At 45.2% G+C, this 17,026-nt stretch overlaps 1 protein-coding gene across 2 annotated transcripts in view; it reads left to right on the plus strand.

Moving 5' to 3' along the window:
• The window catches only part of TRIM33 (tripartite motif containing 33), a 121,026-nt gene that overhangs the window by 59,784 nt on the left and 44,216 nt on the right, over positions 1-17,026 (plus strand). For both annotated transcript variants that reach the window (XM_044288508.1, XM_044288509.1), the window contains exons 2-5: positions 828-946; positions 5,106-5,253; positions 7,040-7,172; positions 16,728-16,844. In XM_044288508.1, the coding sequence (XP_044144443.1) occupies positions 828-946; positions 5,106-5,253; positions 7,040-7,172; positions 16,728-16,844 (517 nt within the window). The remainder of the gene's footprint in view (positions 1-827; positions 947-5,105; positions 5,254-7,039; positions 7,173-16,727; positions 16,845-17,026) is intronic.

The following is a 17,026-nucleotide window of genomic DNA, read 5'->3' on the forward strand; positions in this document are numbered from 1 at the left end:
TTACATATAGAAGTCTACCAAAATGTTGCATTACTTAGGCCATCTGAACATCCACAGCCTAATACACTGCCAGCTAAGGCTACTTTCACACTAGCGTTCGGGGCTCCGCTCAGAATGCATCAGTATGGCACCATTTGGCCTCCGCTCCGCTTGCAGCGTTTGGGTGTCCGCCTGGCAGTGCGGAGGCAAACTGATCCGTCCAGACTTACAATGTAAGTCAATGGGGACGGATCCGTTTGAAGTTGACACAATATGGCTCAATTTCAAACGGATCCGTCCCCCATTGACTTTCAATGTAAAGTCTGGACGGATCCGTCTGAGCTACTTTCACACTTTTTCTAAAATATAAACGGAGCGGATCCGTCTGTGCAGGCACCAGACGGATCCGCTCTGAACGCAAGTGTGAAAGTAGCCTAAAGTCGATAAGAAAATGAGTATTCCCAGAGAATCCGTTTAAAGGGATTGGCAGTTTGTAAATTTATTTGACAATTACCTGTAATCTATTTTTGGTGTGACAGGAGAAGACCCCGGATGGATTCTCCTCTGCACTTGTGTTGTAATGTTTTTACACATTTCACATAAACATGTCCTTCTCCCCCCCTCCCCCCCCCCCCCCCCATAATCCCATAATCTGCAGTGTATTTTGTGATGTTTTTGCAGTAGAATCCATATATGCAATCTAGTGTACATACTAGATGGTTATTTCATTCTACTCCTCTTCTGATATCTCGATTAGAGAGGAAAAGGATTGACACACGTGTATTATGCTTTAGAAGTCTTCCATGCAGCGTTGCCGTAACTGTCCTTTTCTTTCTTTTTGGTTTTAGTGGGTGTGATCAGGTGTCCGGTTTGCAGACAAGAATGCAGACAAATCGATCTAGTGGATAATTACTTTGTGAAAGACATATCTGAATCGCCAAATGGCACCGATGAGAAGTCTGAGCAGGTATGGCTGCCTACAATCCCATCATTGTGTGTAACCTTTCATGTCTCGCTAGGACATAGTGCATAGTTACCCAGCATCGGAGGAGAGTAGTTAGTGCTCTTGTATTGACCGGAACATGGATATACATCAGTTTGACAAATACTTTAAGCCGATTGTTGGGTTTTTAGAATGAAATAAAACTCAGGCAGCCTCTGTAAATATAGTAAGATTAAAGAATCCATTGTCGCCCCTCTTCTGCCTGTCGCTTCCAGCACTGTGATCCGGTCCTCGCTACAGTGGTGACATACGTGCACCGAGATAGCTGCTACAGCCAATCATTGGTGTGAGCAGTACATGGGACGTCACTGCTGCAGCCATGACCTGTGGGTTATGGCACCAACAGTGGGGAGGATCAGAGCTCAGTGCTGGTAGAAGCAGGGGAAGAAAGGGGTGAGTTTTGATTTTTATTTTACGGTATTTACAGTGGTATTTACATGCTTTTTGCGCTATATATGCAATTAAAGGGGTTGGCTCACTTCAGCAAGTAGCATTTTTCATGTAAAGTTAATACAAGACACTAATGTATTGTGATTGTCCATATTGCTTCCTTTGCTCCCCCCCCCCCCATCACATTATACTCTTCTAGTTTCCATGGTTACAGTTGCCATTCATTTTTCCTTTACATTATACTTGGCTTGTTTCCTTGGTTACGACCACCCTGAATCTCGCAGCGGTAGCTGTGCTTGCACACTATAGGAAAAAGCACTGGGACCTCAGGAGTGCACATAGGCTGGCACTTTTTCCTATATTGTGCAAGCATGGCCACCACTGCTGGATTGCAGGGTGGTCATAACTGTGGAAACGAGCAGTGTATAATGTGATTTAAAAATTAATCAAGCCATCAAAGGAAGCAATATGGACAATCCTAATACATTAATAAGTGCCTTGTATTAACTTTCCCTACATGATAAATGCCATTAGCTGAAGTGTCACACCCCCTTTAAACAAGGCAGTAGTTGTAGTAAACCACCTCTGTCTTTGCTTCAGGATGACCGCTTATCACTGTCAGCAGGCGCCTGACCTGCTCCTGCTTAAATTGAAGTGTTTACATAACTTGTACATGGTTGTTAACATGTTAAAATTAATATTCACATTTACAATCAAGGCTTAATTTTTATTCAACCTTAACCTCTTAGTAACTGCCAGAATGCCTTTTTTTCGGTCCTAGTCTAAATGCTGCAGTGGCGAGCAGGAGCTCGGCTCTTACAACAGCCGTGCTCCTACTGTAAGGAATCGGCAAAAGCGCAGATTCCATCCGTTTAACTCTTAGATGCTGCAGTCAGTAGCAACCACAGCATCTATCCAGTTTCAGAGGGAGTAGGCTTCTTCTGTCAGGCATTGGTTCTGTGGGGTGCTGATGACTTCATATGGCAACCAGGGACCTAATGAAGGCACCCAGGCCTGCTCTCAGTGTATGCCAGATGCACAGCCTAATAGTACCTGTTGGTATCATACTGACAGTATAAAACAGTGTACTTAACTAGGTAGTACAGTGTATTATGGAAGTAATCACATGTCAAAGTCCCCTTGTGGGACTAACAAGTGGTAGAAATTGTAGTTTTAAAGGGAACCTGTCACCAGGATTTTGTGTATAGAGCTGAGGACATGGGTTGCTAGATGCCCGCTAGCACATCCGCAATACCCAGTGCCCATAGCTCTGTGTGCTTTTATTGTGGGGAAAAAAAAAACATTTGATACATATGCAAATTAACCTGAGATGAGTCAGGGACAGGACTCATCTCAGGATAATTTGCATATGTATCAAATCGTGTTCCCCCCCTCCCCCACAATAAAAGCACGCAGAGCTATGGGGACTGGGTATTGCGGATTTGCTAGCGGGCATCTAGCAACCCATGTCCTCAGCTCTTTACACAAAATCCAGGTGACAGGATCCCTTTAATAAAATAAAATCTCCAAGTAAAAACAGACACCTTTTTCCATTGGAAAAAATGCTTTTCAATGGAAAAAAGTTGCAAAGATAAGATCCCCTTCACATATTTGGTGTCTGTAACGATCCGTGCTATACAGTTATGTAATTTATCCCTTTGAACGCCTTGGGATGTGGCAGTGCAAAAACTTTTTATTTTATTTTTTTATTTATTGTGTAAAATGTGTATTTAGTATCACTGTAATTGTGCTGAATGAGTGTCAAGTTACTATGTTAGGGCTCTTTCACACCTGCGTTCTTTTCTTCTGGCATAGAGTTCCGTCGTCAGGGCTCTATGCCGGAAGAATCCTGATCAGTTTTATCCTAATGCATTCTGAATGGAGAGAAATCCGTTCAGGATGCATCAGGAAGTCTTCAGTTCCGGACCGGAATGTTTTTTGGCCGGAGAAAATACCGCAGCATGCTGCGCTTTTTGCTCCGGCCAAAAATCCTGAAGATTTGCCGCAAGGCCGGATCAGGAATTAATGCCCATTGAAAGGCATTGAGCTAAACGTCGTTTCAGCGTATTGCCGGATCCGACGTTTGGCTTTTTCTGAATGGTTACCATAGCTGCCGGGACGCTAAAGTCCTGGCAGCCGTGGTAAAGTGTAGTGGGGAGCGGGGGAGCAGTATACTTACCGACCGTGCGGCTCCCGGGGCGCTTCAGAGTGACGTCAGGGCGCCCCAGGCGCATGGATGATGTGATCGCATGGCACGTCATCCATGCGCATGGGGCGCTCTGATGTCATTCTGGAGCGCCCCGGGAGCCGCACGGACTGTAAGTATGCCGCTCTCCATTACTACTATGGCAACCAGGAATTTAATAGCGTCCTGGCTGCCATAGTAACACTGAAAGCATTTCAGCACACTTGCGTTTTTCCGGATCCGGCATGTAATTCTGGCAAGTGGAGTACACGCCGTATCCGGACAACGCAAGTGTGAATGAGGCCTTATTTATGTCACAAAGTGAACGGCTCAAAATTTGCAACTTAAGAACTCAGCGGTATTGCGTTTTTTTTTTTTTTTTAGTTTTTTGTTCAGTCGATACAAACAAGCTAATGTCTGAACCTGTAAGAATTGGGGTAACCGCTGAAGTCATCGCCTTGTCACTAGCAAAAGCATTTTCATCTTTCCGGTTGGTAGGCCTGGTCATGAGCGCAGTAATTCACCTCTCAGTGTGCTAGTGAGGCATGACTCTAAAGACAGCGCTTGCCATTTCTCTGCAGGTATTTGTCATGGACCATAGACCAAAATAATTTAGCCACTGGTTTTGACTTCATAGTAATCAATCACTAATGAATGTGATAAAGAATCTTTTAGCATAAGAGGTTAACCCCATACTGTGTAAAAAAAAAAAAAAAAAAAAATGCATTATATATTTCTTCTTGGGGTCCTAACTACTGCCTGCATCATAATGAGCGTATTGTGTCTGGTAAAATGACAGACCCTGTTATAGGCCGTCCGGCCGAGTTGGTCTCCAGTATGTGCAGGATCCGTCACCTCCGTTATGTTTGTTTATAACTATGGATATCAATAGCACTGAAGTGAATGCTGCCTTGGGGTACTTTCACACTAGCGTTGTTGGATTCCGGCAGGCAGTTCTGTTGCTGGAACTGCCTGTCGGATCTGGAATTCCAAGCGAACGGATAGCATTTGTCTCTGGATCCGGATGTAGATCCGTCTGTCAAATGCATCCGGAAAACCGGATCCAGTATTTTATTTTTTTCACATTTTTAAAGGTCTGTGCATGCGCAGACCGGGAAACCGGATCCGTTTTTCGGGAACACTTGGTGCCAGATCCGGCATTTCGGCAAGTGTTCCGGAATTTTGGCTGTAGAAAATACCGTAAGCGGGACTGAACTGAAGACATCCTAATGCATACTGAACGGATTGTTCTCCATTTAGAATGCATTAGGATAAAACTGGAGCGTTTTTTTTTTTTTTTTCCGGTATGGAGTCCCTATGTTCGAACTCAATACGGGAAAACTACATGGAACACACATCTGATGGTCCCATAATAATAAAAAGGCTGAGGGCATCTCTGGGGCATTTTTATTTTTATTTTTTACATTTTATGTCTTGTATTAGGATAAAAATAATTTTTCAGCTCTATACAAATGCGCCCTGTTATTTGCCCCATATTTATATTCCATATTTTCTCTTTTGTGATCTTTCGTTCTTTTATTCATCTAGGTTTGTACAAGTTGTGAAGACAACTCGAGTGCTGTTGGGTTATGTGAGGAGTGTGGGGAATGGCTTTGTAAGACATGCATAGAAGCACATCAAAGGGTTAAATTCACTAAGGACCACATTATCACAAAGAAAGAAGATGTCTCTTCAGGTGAGATTGATAATAAAGTCATATTTGAAATAAATGTAATATCTAGCTTGAGATGATTGTGCTAAAAGTTCAGAACTTTTGGAAATATTAGTGATTCGATTTCTCATCATTTAAGTTCTGTTTGCTTTCAGCACATGTTGTTAAATAGGGTATTCCCATGTCCGACATTGGTGGCATATTGCTGGGATATGCCACCAATGTCTGATAGGTACAGGTTCCACCTCTGCATATCTCCAGAGCCCCACCCCCGCGCAAGCATGGCCACCTTCTGTTCACCAGTCTTGGGGTTCTGAAAATAGCTGGTCAGCCAATCCCATAGAAATAAAGGGGTTCTGACAGCTGTTGGCTATGGTGTATGGCCATCCTAAATGATTGGTGGGAGACATACCATGCTTTCAGGGCTCTGTATCTTACAGCACCCTGATAGGTAATTCAAAAGCACATTCAGTTAAAGGGGTTGTCTGGGTTTAGAGCAGAACCTGGACATAACCCCTTCACTCATTTAGCATGTCTGAGAGGAGCATTTCTTGCTCAGGTACTCCCCCTTGCCTTGTGCTGCACTGCGCAGGGCAAGGTCTGCTTTCTTTACTACTGGTGATCTACTGGGCTTCACATGAGTATGCTAGGTGGAGACTTCCACCTAGCAGTGATTCCGATGACCTCACCAGCACAAATGGGCAGTCTCTAGCGATGTCCTAGGCTGTTTTAGAGTCTAGGGCAGCGCTATAGACCGTCCATTTGTGCCGGTGATGTCACCAGGATCACTGCTAGGCAGAAGCTTCCACCTCGAGTAGTGCGGAAGTACCCAAATCAGACCTTTTGAAATGCTCCGATGGTCCACTCAGACATGCTAAGTGAGGAAGGGGTTATGTCCAAGTTGAGCTCTGAACCTGGACAACCTGTTTAAAGGGAGTCTGTCACCCAAATATGACGTTGTACACCACTTGCATGGCTCTCTAGCACACCTATCCATGATTCAAATGGTACCTTTTTATAATTTTCTTCTGAGTTTCACCAGCAGGAAAAACGCACTTTAATACATATGCAAATGAGGGCTTGCAAGTGCCATGGGGCGGCGTTCAGTGTGTAAGTGCCCGGGCTGCTCTGCCTTCTTTTTACATTACTCCTACCCAGCCTCTTCCTTGGCCCGCCCTGCAAGTCCCTTGCGTCATCCACAGGACTGGCCGATATCCCACGCGTGCGCAATGCACCGCCGTGATGCCAATTGTGGGCACGGCATCGCTACATGTAGTGCTCATGCGCCGGCCTCCAGTCCTCCTGCTTGCTTCTGGTCTGCCCTCTAGTCACTGGTTTCATGCCTGTGATGGCGCATGTGCACTACATGTAGCAATGCCGTGCCCACAATTGGCATCGCAGTGCGCATGCCCGGTGCCGGCGGTGCACTGCACCCGCACGGTATATCGGCCGGTCCTGTGACGCAAGAGACTTGCAGGGCGGGCCAAGGAAGAGGCTGGGAGAAGTAATGCAAAAAGAAGGCAGAGCAGCCTGGGCACCTACACACAGAAATCCGCCCCTGGGCACTTGCAAGCTCTCATTTGCATATGTATTAAAGTGCTTTTTTCCTGCTGGTGAAACTCGGAAGAAAATTATAAAGGTACCATTTGAATCGTGGATAGGTGTGCTAGAGAGCCATGTAAGTGGTGTATAAAATCATATTTTGGTGATGGGCTCCCTTTAATGTTTTTGCATATTTTTGTTTTGTGTGTTTGTATGATGAGTTACAATTTCTCTAAAACTTTTCTATGGAAATGTTGCTTTTCTCTAGATTCGGTGGGAGCTTCAGGGCAGCGTCACGTTTTCTGTCCCGTCCATAAACAGGAGCAGCTGAAACTGTTCTGTGAAACTTGTGACAGACTAACTTGTCGTGACTGCCAGCTTCTTGAGCATAAGGAACACAGGTATTTGGAGCCAGCAGGTTTACTAAAGCTACCCCCAGTACCAGTGCTTACTGGTTTAAATGGGTTTTCCGAGAGATTTTTTTTTTTTTTTTTATACAGATGGTCTATCTTCAGGAAAGATCGGTATCTGATCAGCAGGAGTCTGACTCCCAAACCCTCACTGATCAACTGTTTGAGAAGGCTTCGGCCCTCACAGTAACACCGCAGCCTTTTTGTTATCGCAGCTCAGCACCATTCACTTCAATGGGGCTGAGCTGTGCCTAGGCCACGTGACTGATAAATGTGTCATCAAATGGCCAAGGGTAGTGTTGGTGAACCTATGGCACGGATGCCAGAGGTGGCACTCAAAGCCCTCTCTGTGTGCACTCGCACCCTGGAAAAAGTCTATGGTGTACCGATATACCTTAGACCAGGCATGTCCAAACTGCGGCCCTCCAGCTGTTACAAAACTAAAACTCCCAGCATGCTCTAATAGCTGTAAGCTATCCAGGCATGCTGGGAGTTGTAGTTTTGGAACAGCTGGAGGGCCGCAGTTTGGACATGCCTGCCTTAGACTTTTCCTGCCATTCATCAGCGCAGGACCCAAGTGTCAGACCTCGACCGGTCAGATACTGATGACCTATCCAGAGGGTAGGTTATAAATAGCAAAACTCTCGGAAAACCCTTATAAATTTTGTTATTAACAATTAATAGTAATCATCTTAAATTATATAAATGATAAGAGTAGTAAACATGAATTCTGTCTCCTTTTCACTCCCTTATGAAGAGCCTTTAACACTGCCTGATGTTTGGGAAGATTAGCGCTAATGAGCATTTGTACGAGCGCTCATTAGTGATAATCTGCCAGTGTAAAGGTGCCATTGATTATCTGATGATCGAGCGAAATGCTTGTTCATCAGGTAATAGGATTGTTGGTGCAGACAACTAAATCGTCATTTCTCAGCAGCAGATTGTGCCGTCCAAATACGCTCTGCTGCCGGCAAACAATGGTCCTGTATGGGGACCAGCGATGGCATTAGCGATCACTGCTCCTCATGTAAATGCAGTGGTCTCATTCACTGGTGAGCAGGCGGTTGTCGGGAAGGAACAAAACAATACCGCTCAGCAAAGTACAGGGTTTGTGATTTTTATTTTCTGCAGAATGTTTACATTTCTATACTTGTTCATTGGGGGGAGGGAATGGGGGGGTGCATTCTGCCTCAGCTGCTGTTACTGCATTCAGAGATGCTTTACAGCAGGGACCATACACCAAATACTGTGCAGGGGACATCTTGATTTCAACAATAGGTCATTTTCTGATTTACACTTTATAGATGTAAATGGACAGCTTGTATTTTATTGTTTTGGGAAATTTAATACGCAATTGTCAGAATTTTGATCTTTAAAAAAAATAACTGTCATATTTTCATAAAAAAATCAATTTTAGCATATGTGCCTGCTGCAGCAGCATTATGCATATAGCAATCTTTAGTTTCTTCACTTACCACTGTTTTCCTTGAGTTTTCCCCTTAGTTGCGGCAGTTTTGAATACTACATTATGAGGATCTTCTCAAGATGGCTCCAGCCAGTTCTCTGAGGCCAAAACTGCATTCCCTCAGGTCACATACAAACTGGCTGGCAGGAAGCTGCTGGCTACAGCAAATCAGATTGGATTACTGAGAGACACACCTCCTCACTCTGAAGCCTAATGCAGGCATGCAGTGTGAAGGACCACCCCTCTGTCTTCCTGTCTTCTTAGCCGGAGACAGACAAGCCATAGCAGCAGTCTTTTAAGGGAGCAGTGGAAAGGGACAGGAGACATTAATGAAAGCTATTATTATAAGGTAATTGCAGATGTTTTGGCAATCATTGACAGACTAACTCAGGTATACATGCCTGGCTCTAATAAACTAGCAAATAAAAAAATATGACTGTTACCCTTTAATGGCAATATGTCATTAAAAAAATGACCTGTTGTTTAAAGGGGTTTTCCAGGAATTTTATATTAATGGTGTATCCTCAGGCAAGGGTCTGAAACCCCACACACCGCTGATTAGCTATTCACTCCATTGGGAGCAGCTCTTCCGTTGCCAGCTCTGTCCTCTACACAATTGATGGAGCTTTGTAGTTCTTGCATCAAAGCGGATCAAAATCCGAAGCCGAACCTGGGATTGTGCCTCATAAATGAAGCAGAGTTCAGCTCCGGATTTTGAAACTGTAATGTATGCGCCGAACTGTAACTTCACTGGCACGAGACTAAGCAAGTCTCGCGTTACTTGTGGCTAGAAAAAGGCCTCAGCAAAACCCATACTTTTTACTGTGATATGGAGCACATATTATAAACGAAGTTTTGAAAGTAATCTGGTTCAGATAGAACAGTCCGACCCCCGATTCTCTTAACACTAAAGGTAACAGTTGATCGGCAGTAGAGCCAGCAGAGATCGCAATAGCGCCTGTAGAAGCGTCATAGATGTTTTACTCTCTAACAAAGTCTTGATATACTTTAGGCTTATTCCTGCCATTCATGAGCGCAAGGCTGTGAACGGCACAGGCAGTACCGCCATACTGCTGGTGCCTGAAGTATCCAATAACAATGTTCCATACAGCAAGGAGCTTTATTTGGAAGCAAGCTGCCTATTCGTCAGTTTGGGCAGGCTGCCGGGCCATTCAGCGCTCCGCTCTAAAGTTGTGGAGGTATAGACTTGTGAAGCGGTGCCACAATCTTCAATGCTGCTAGCAGAATCGTGGCCTGCCAGGCAGTGGGCTTTAGTTGAACCCCTGGGAGGGATCTGGAGTGAATGCACAGCAGGCAATTGTAGCCAAGTGATAAAGTACAGAAGTCAGACACAGTATATTGGACTGTACTTTATCAATTGCCTGCTGTGCATTCACTCCAGATCCCTCCCAGGGCTTATTAACCCTATCCTAGCGGGAAGGGAGTGCTGGTATTTACATGGGACTATATGTTGGAGGGGGCTGGAGGGAATGAGTGTTATATACATGGGACTGTAGGTTGGAGGGAGGGGGAGATGTTATTTACATGGGGCTGAGGGTTGGAGGGGGCTTGTTGAAGGAGGTGATATTTACATGAGACTGTGTATGTTGGAGGGGGCTGAACGAAGGGGGGGGGGGGGGGGGGGAGATGTCTTTAAGCGTCCATTCACACATCCGTAGTGTATTGCGAATCTGCAATACACCTGGCCGGCACCCCCATTGAACTTTCTATTCCGGTCCGCGGCTCCCGGAAAAAAATAGAACATGTTTTATTCTTGTCCGCAATTGCAGGTTCTATGGGGGTGTCGGCCGGGTGTATTGCGTATCCGCAATACACTACGGACGTGTGAATGGACCCAGACTAGTAACGGTTCCCCTGCATAAATACCAACCTCTTTGGGCATGTTCACACCACCGTTATTTAAATCGGTGTTTCCCAACCAGTGTGCCTCCAGCTGTTGCAAAACTACAACTCCCAGCATGCCTGCACAGCCTTTGGCTGTGCAGGCATGCTGGGAGTTGTAGTTTTGCAACAGCTGGAGGTACACTGGTTGGGAAACACTGATTTAAAGTACCAGATTCGGCTCTCTGCAACTGCCACGCGCCCTGTCAGTCAAAGTGGAGAGGGCACTGCAGTTGTAGAGCGAGGAGCAACAAGTCAGCCAGTTTCATTAGGTACAAATCTGACAGATGCCCTTTTAAATTGATGTAGGTGTATTTATTATTTGAGTTATTGCAACTTTTGTACGCCTTGGATAAAATGTAGTGCAACCTCAGGGTGTTGGACCCTCGCTGATCTGATGTTTAATTCTGGACATAAAAGAAAGGCAAATGAAAAATGGAGGGGCACTCAGTTATCAGGAAGCCCTGGACAACCAAATCAGTCTAAAATCTGATTTAATGGACTACAAATACACATCACATAGAGGTACAATGACATATGTTAAAAAAAATATAAAATAACGTAAAATTGTGCTGTATAGCACAAGGATGTGTCACTAGGCAAATAACACTTGTAGCCTTGTAAAAGCACTCAATGATAAGTGGCTAACTGTCCCAGTGGAGCAAGAAATAAAACGTGCCTTCTGATTAGGGGACGCTAAGAACAAATATCCCTTGTAGAGATGAATCGGTGGTAGGAGCGGGTCGCTTATCCCCCTGTTGTAACAGATATGTCAGTATCCTCAGATTCTCTGCCAGATATATTTACTTTATATTCATTCCCTGTCGCCTTGACTTACCACAGCGTCCCGTGTAATCTCGCGGTCTGAACGCGGCGTCCCACGTGACCTGGCGAGACAATCATGTGATAGGATAGTGATTACAAGTTTTACTAAGTTTTAACAACTATATCTGTCTGCTCAGCTCCTCCTGCTCTATAACATGTGGTCTGCAGATTGCACTGCATTTTTGGGTGACAGGTCATCTTTAAAGACCCTTTTTTCCCCCCTAGTTGCTACCCATTGTGCAATGTGTTGTCAGTTCAGCAGATTTTCTAATGCTATCAGTCAGGAAGATAAATCAGCAGGTTTTCTCTTATCGGCTATGTACATAAAATCTTATCTGTTCACATGGCACAGACTGGACAAGTCACCAAGACATAAGATAGACTTTTATCTGCTGCTACAGCCTGCTTTTTAAATAAGTGGACAAGTGATGATATATAAACTGCTTATCAGGTTGCGTTTTAGCCTCCCCCAGAGGCAACAATATTTTTCCCTGTTTTTTTAAGAATCTGTTGTAGCACAAGCTGTAAGAATGAGTTATAGCATAATAATGGGTAATCGATTTACTAGGGTGTCGTACTTTGCACAGTCTAACAATACGAATCACAGTCTTAATATTAGATGGATGTACTATTCTGGCGCATGGTCCTTTTTTATAAATTTGGAGTATTGTAAATCCGGTGCCAGAGTTACACTAGGGTTCCGTTCATGGGCCAAAATTTCTCAGCAGGACTACAATGGATCCGGGCAAGTGGTCCCTGCCCCCGGAGGTGTTCGAGGCGATCTGTCTATGTTGGTCGCCCGGACGTGGACTTTATGGCCTCAAGACTCGATGGAAAACTTCCCACTTTCCTCTCCCGAGCAAGAGATCCAGAAGCTTGCGGCGTGGACGCCCTGATCTCCCCTTGGCGGGGGTTCTCCCTCCTCTGTGTGTTTCCCCCCTTCCCCCTCCTACACAGGGTTCTACAGAAGAGCAGGATGGAGAGCATCCCAGATTGGCCCCGTCGCGTGTGGTACGTCGACCTCGTTCTCCTTCTAGAAGATGTCCCTTGGTCACTGCCACTCATAGACAACCTTCTTTCGCAGGGTCTAGTCTTCCATCAGCATTTAAGGTCTCTTCGTTTGATGGCGTGGCTATTGAAACCGCCATTCTGACACGAAGAGAGTTTTCGGCGGATGTCATCTGCACTATGATTCAGGCCAGGTCCTTCCTGGGGTTCTGTAAAAGCCGGAACATTCCCCCACTTAGTTTTTCTCTCCCCACGATCCTGTCCTTTCTACAATCGGCGTTGGACCTTGGTCTAGCCCTTAATTCTTTGAAGGGTCACGTGTCGGCGCTTTCTATCCTTTTCCAGCGCCCCCTGGGGCCTGTAAAAAACATTCCTTCAGGGAATGGCGCATACGGTTCCTCCGTACCGTCCTCCTTTACCGCCTTGGGATCTGAATTTACTCTCAGCGCTCCAGGCTTCTCCCTTTTGAGCCCTTGCTAGAGATTTCGCTACGACTCCTGTCCTGGAAGGTAGTTTTTCTTGTAGCTATCACATCCATCAGACTGGTATCCGAGTTGGTGGTGCTCTCTAGCAGAGAACCCTTCCTGGTTCTCCATAAGGATAAAGCGGTTCTCCGGCCCGTTCCTTCCTTTCTCTCGAAGGTGGTCACTGACTTCCATATCAACAAAGAAATTGTCCTTCCCTCACTGTGTTCCTCTCCTGCACACCCCAAGGAAAGGGAGTTACACCATTTGGTTGTTGTCAGGGCTCTCAAGATTTATTTAGCAACCTCCAGTCCCTTCCGGCGTACGGACTCCCTTTTTGTCATTCCGGACGTTCCTTGCAAGGGATTGGCGGCCTCCAAGGTGGCAATCGCACCTTGGATTCGGTCTGCAATTGCAGAGGCATAATGCCTCCAGAGTGGTTTCCGCATCTTGGGCTCGAAGGAGTCTCTCTTCTGCCGCACCATTCACAAAATGTTACCAGGTGCATACTTATGCATCGGCGGACGCGGCCTTGGGCCGCATGGTCTTGCAGGCAGCAGTTTCTTAGATGCCTGCAGGGACGCTTGCTTCTATGGATCTGTGGTGGTTTCCCTCCCTGTGGACTGCTTTTGGACGTCCCACAGTTCCCGTGTCCCCCAATAAATATGGGTGAGAAAACGAGATTTTTGTAAAACTTGCCAGTAAAATCTTTCTCGCTCTTCATTGGGGACACAGCACCCACCCAGTATTGTTGTTCGGCCACAGTTGCGGCGGTTGCTTGTTAGTACCCTGTTGGGTCCTTTGGCATGGTTGGTGTTCCACGTTTTTTTCCGTTGGTTGGCTTGCTTCTCCTACTGCTTGTGCACAAACTGAAGTTCTCTCTCCAGGCTGGAGGGGGTATAGCTGCCATGGGAGGAGCTAACAGCTTTTACTAGTGTCAACGCCTCCTAGAGGACATAGCTATACCCATGATTACTGTGTCCCCCCAATGAAGTGTGAGAGAGATATTTTACTGATAAGTTTTACAAAAATCTCGTTTTTAACCCCTCCATTCCTAATTTACTTAGCCTTCTGTATTAAGAATGCTATTATTTTCCCTTATAACCATGTTATAAGGGAAAATAATAATGATCGAGTCCCTATCCCGATCATCTCCTGGCAACCATGCGTGAAACTCACACCGCATCAGCACTTGCTTGCAGATGCTTGCGATTTTCACGCAGCCCCATTCACTTCAATGGGGCCTGCGTTGCGTGAAAAAAACGCACAATATAGACCATGCTGCGATTTTCACAAGCCCCCTAGAAATGAATGGGTTCGGATTCAGTGCTGGTGCATTGCGTTTACCTCACGCATTGCACCCGCGCGGAAAACTCGCCTGTGTGAAAGGGGCCTAAGGGTTACTTAGCTTCATAAATCACTATAATGCTATGTGGCCCCGTCAGTGCTGGGAGGTCAGGACGGGTGCTCTCGCTTATGTGAAAGGGGCCTAATGCAAAAGATGCATGCCAGTTTTTGTAACAACGCGCCACACTGGCACCTTTCGAATTGTAAATCTGCCCTGTTGTCTTTTAGTCGTTATGTGGTAGGCTCGGTTTTCCCTATGCTGGCACCCCTTGATTTCTTTGTGTGATTTTGTAGCTTCAGGCAGACATTTCCCTGTATGTCACTGACTATCGCTCACGGCTCCTCCTCTCAGTTGATGTTTTGATATTCGTTATGCAGATGTAGTTTTGACTAATGGTGCCATTTGCTTTCTCTACACATGATGTATGGCATGTGCACTGCCTGTAGCTGCATTCATCTTTCAGCAGTGGCAGCACAATTGCTGCATTGTGCAAAGGTCTCGGTTTAGCTGGGTCAACCCTGAGCAAACTCTCATCATTCACAATTGCCTTATTACTGCTAAAATAAAGGAATAAAATGATAAAACTTTTCCCGCCTTGTAATCAATCGCAGTAACATTTGCAACTCTGTGTGAAAGAAGCCTCCAGCGTGCTGTTGGATCAGTAACATTGTACTTTATGTGGTGGTCCAGAAGTGGGTAGCGGATGCAGGTTTTTCATTGTGGAGTTGGTCTTTCCCCCACAAATGACTTTTCCCATCTCAGGATTGGTGACAGATGTGTGATTGCTGCGGGCCCCAGCACTGCTCTCACAGTTACTAGGATGGGGGTCCAGAGGCGAAAGCAGGGATTGGTGGGGTGAACAAAATGTTTTTTTGTTTTTTTTTTATGCCACTTGTACCCACTGCATCCCTTTTATTTGGCTGAAATATCCCTTTAATGTTGTTATTGGGGAGCTGTAATAGGATCATTCATTCAGTCTGCGCTTCTCATGTTGAATATAGCAAATATGTTGTGAATCAGGCAAAAAAGTAATCCTCTCTAAGCCTGTATTAGACAGGAAGATTATGCAGGTGATTGTCGGGAGGGAAGCGTTCCTTCCCGGTAATCGCCTGCTTGTCAGCGGAGGAGACCACTGCTGTTACTCCTCCAGAGTATGGGGAGTAGTAATCGATAAGGTCATTGCTCGTCCCTATAATTGATCATTGTTTACCCGCAGCAGATCAGAATTAGACACCGCGATCTGCCGCCGGCAGATGATTTTAAACCTGCTAAAGGATTGGGATTGCCCATTTGCTCGTTCATCGGGTAATCTGAGGCAGTGTAACACTAGTTAGCGAGGATCTGCCATTCTGATTCACCCTCTACTTTGTAAATGTAGCTTATTGAAGATTATAGGGAACCATGAAAATGCAAACTAATTTGCAGGCAGCAGGTTATAGGCAGAAGGAGCTGAACAGATTGATATATGGTTATGTTGGAAAAGATTCAGTAAAACTTGTATTCCTGCTCATTCTGGGCTTTGAAGTAAAGGAGACAATCCTATCAGTGACAGCCTTCCCTCTATGTGCATAGAGAGAGCCTCCTGGACGTTAAACCCCAGAATGAGCACAGATATACCGTATTTTTCAGACTACAAGATGCACTTTTTAACCAGAAAATTTTGCTAAAAGTGCCATTGTCTTATAGTCCACAGTTGGGGTGGCCCTGTAGTGTCAGACCTCTCTGATTGCCTCCTTAATGATCTGGCAGAACGCTCATACAGGCTCTGCTGGATCAATGAGAGGTGTGTGTCTGCACGCTTCTGTCTCCCCCTGCCTGACACCCTGAGATCAGTGCAGGCAGGAAAGGAGGCTGAAATACCTGGGGCTGAAGGTATCTAAGCTGTACTTGAGATGAATGCTCTGAACTGCAGTGATGATGTCACCATTGGTCCGGGGTCAGATCAGGAAGGGCAGAACAATGTGTGTGTTTACAGAGCTGTGTATGCATATAGCAGACATTTGTATGCATTGTATGATCACAGAGTTAGAAGAACAGCATGCTGGGAGTTGGAGTTTGACAGCAGCTGGAGCGCTCATTCCTGACCTAAAGTTTACTGCTCCATAGCATGCTGCTTGCAGTTCAGACGCCATGTTCAACTTGACATATTCCCTTTTAAAGAATGGTCGTTTTTCATAATCGCAAAGTTTGTATCAGCCATGTACAGTAGGAAACCATAGACTGCATTTAGGACAGTGTTTTCAGGTATGCCAGGGACATTCTCAAAGCCCATGCAAACCTTGTCCATAGAGTTACATTAGTTTGACACTCGACAAAAGAGCAACCCTTTTTACCTCCTCCTTGCTTGCGTTGGTATAAAAATAAAAAAAAGGTGACTGATGCCACCGTATCCGATTTCTGCTAGAGGCATCCCTTTATTGTATGGGTCCTAGTATATATTAGATATAGGCCATAAACCTGATGTGAACAGAGCCTAATAATGCAGAGCCTTGATGTTTTCTTTCAAGTTGTTAATAAAGTTGTTCTTTTATCAGATACCAATTTTTGGAGGAGGCCTTTCAGAACCAGAAGGGTGCAATTGAGAACCTGTTGGCCAAGCTCCTGGAAAAGAAGAATTATGTTCATTTTGCAGCTACTCAGGTCCAGAACAGGTAACATTAAACTGTTCATCAGTAAGTAGATGTTTCTGAAATATTAAGCTTCATGTATAAAATATGAAGGTGACCTTTTTTGGACCATAGTTTATAAGCTGATAAATAGTTCCTATGGACAACTCTGTTTTCTGATGCACACGGAAAGGTCTACAATAGACTGGTTACACACATTCCATACA

Source organism: Bufo gargarizans, chromosome 3 (assembly GCF_014858855.1).
Source record: "Bufo gargarizans isolate SCDJY-AF-19 chromosome 3, ASM1485885v1, whole genome shotgun sequence".
In the NCBI taxonomy this organism is placed as follows: domain Eukaryota; kingdom Metazoa; phylum Chordata; class Amphibia; order Anura; family Bufonidae; genus Bufo; species Bufo gargarizans.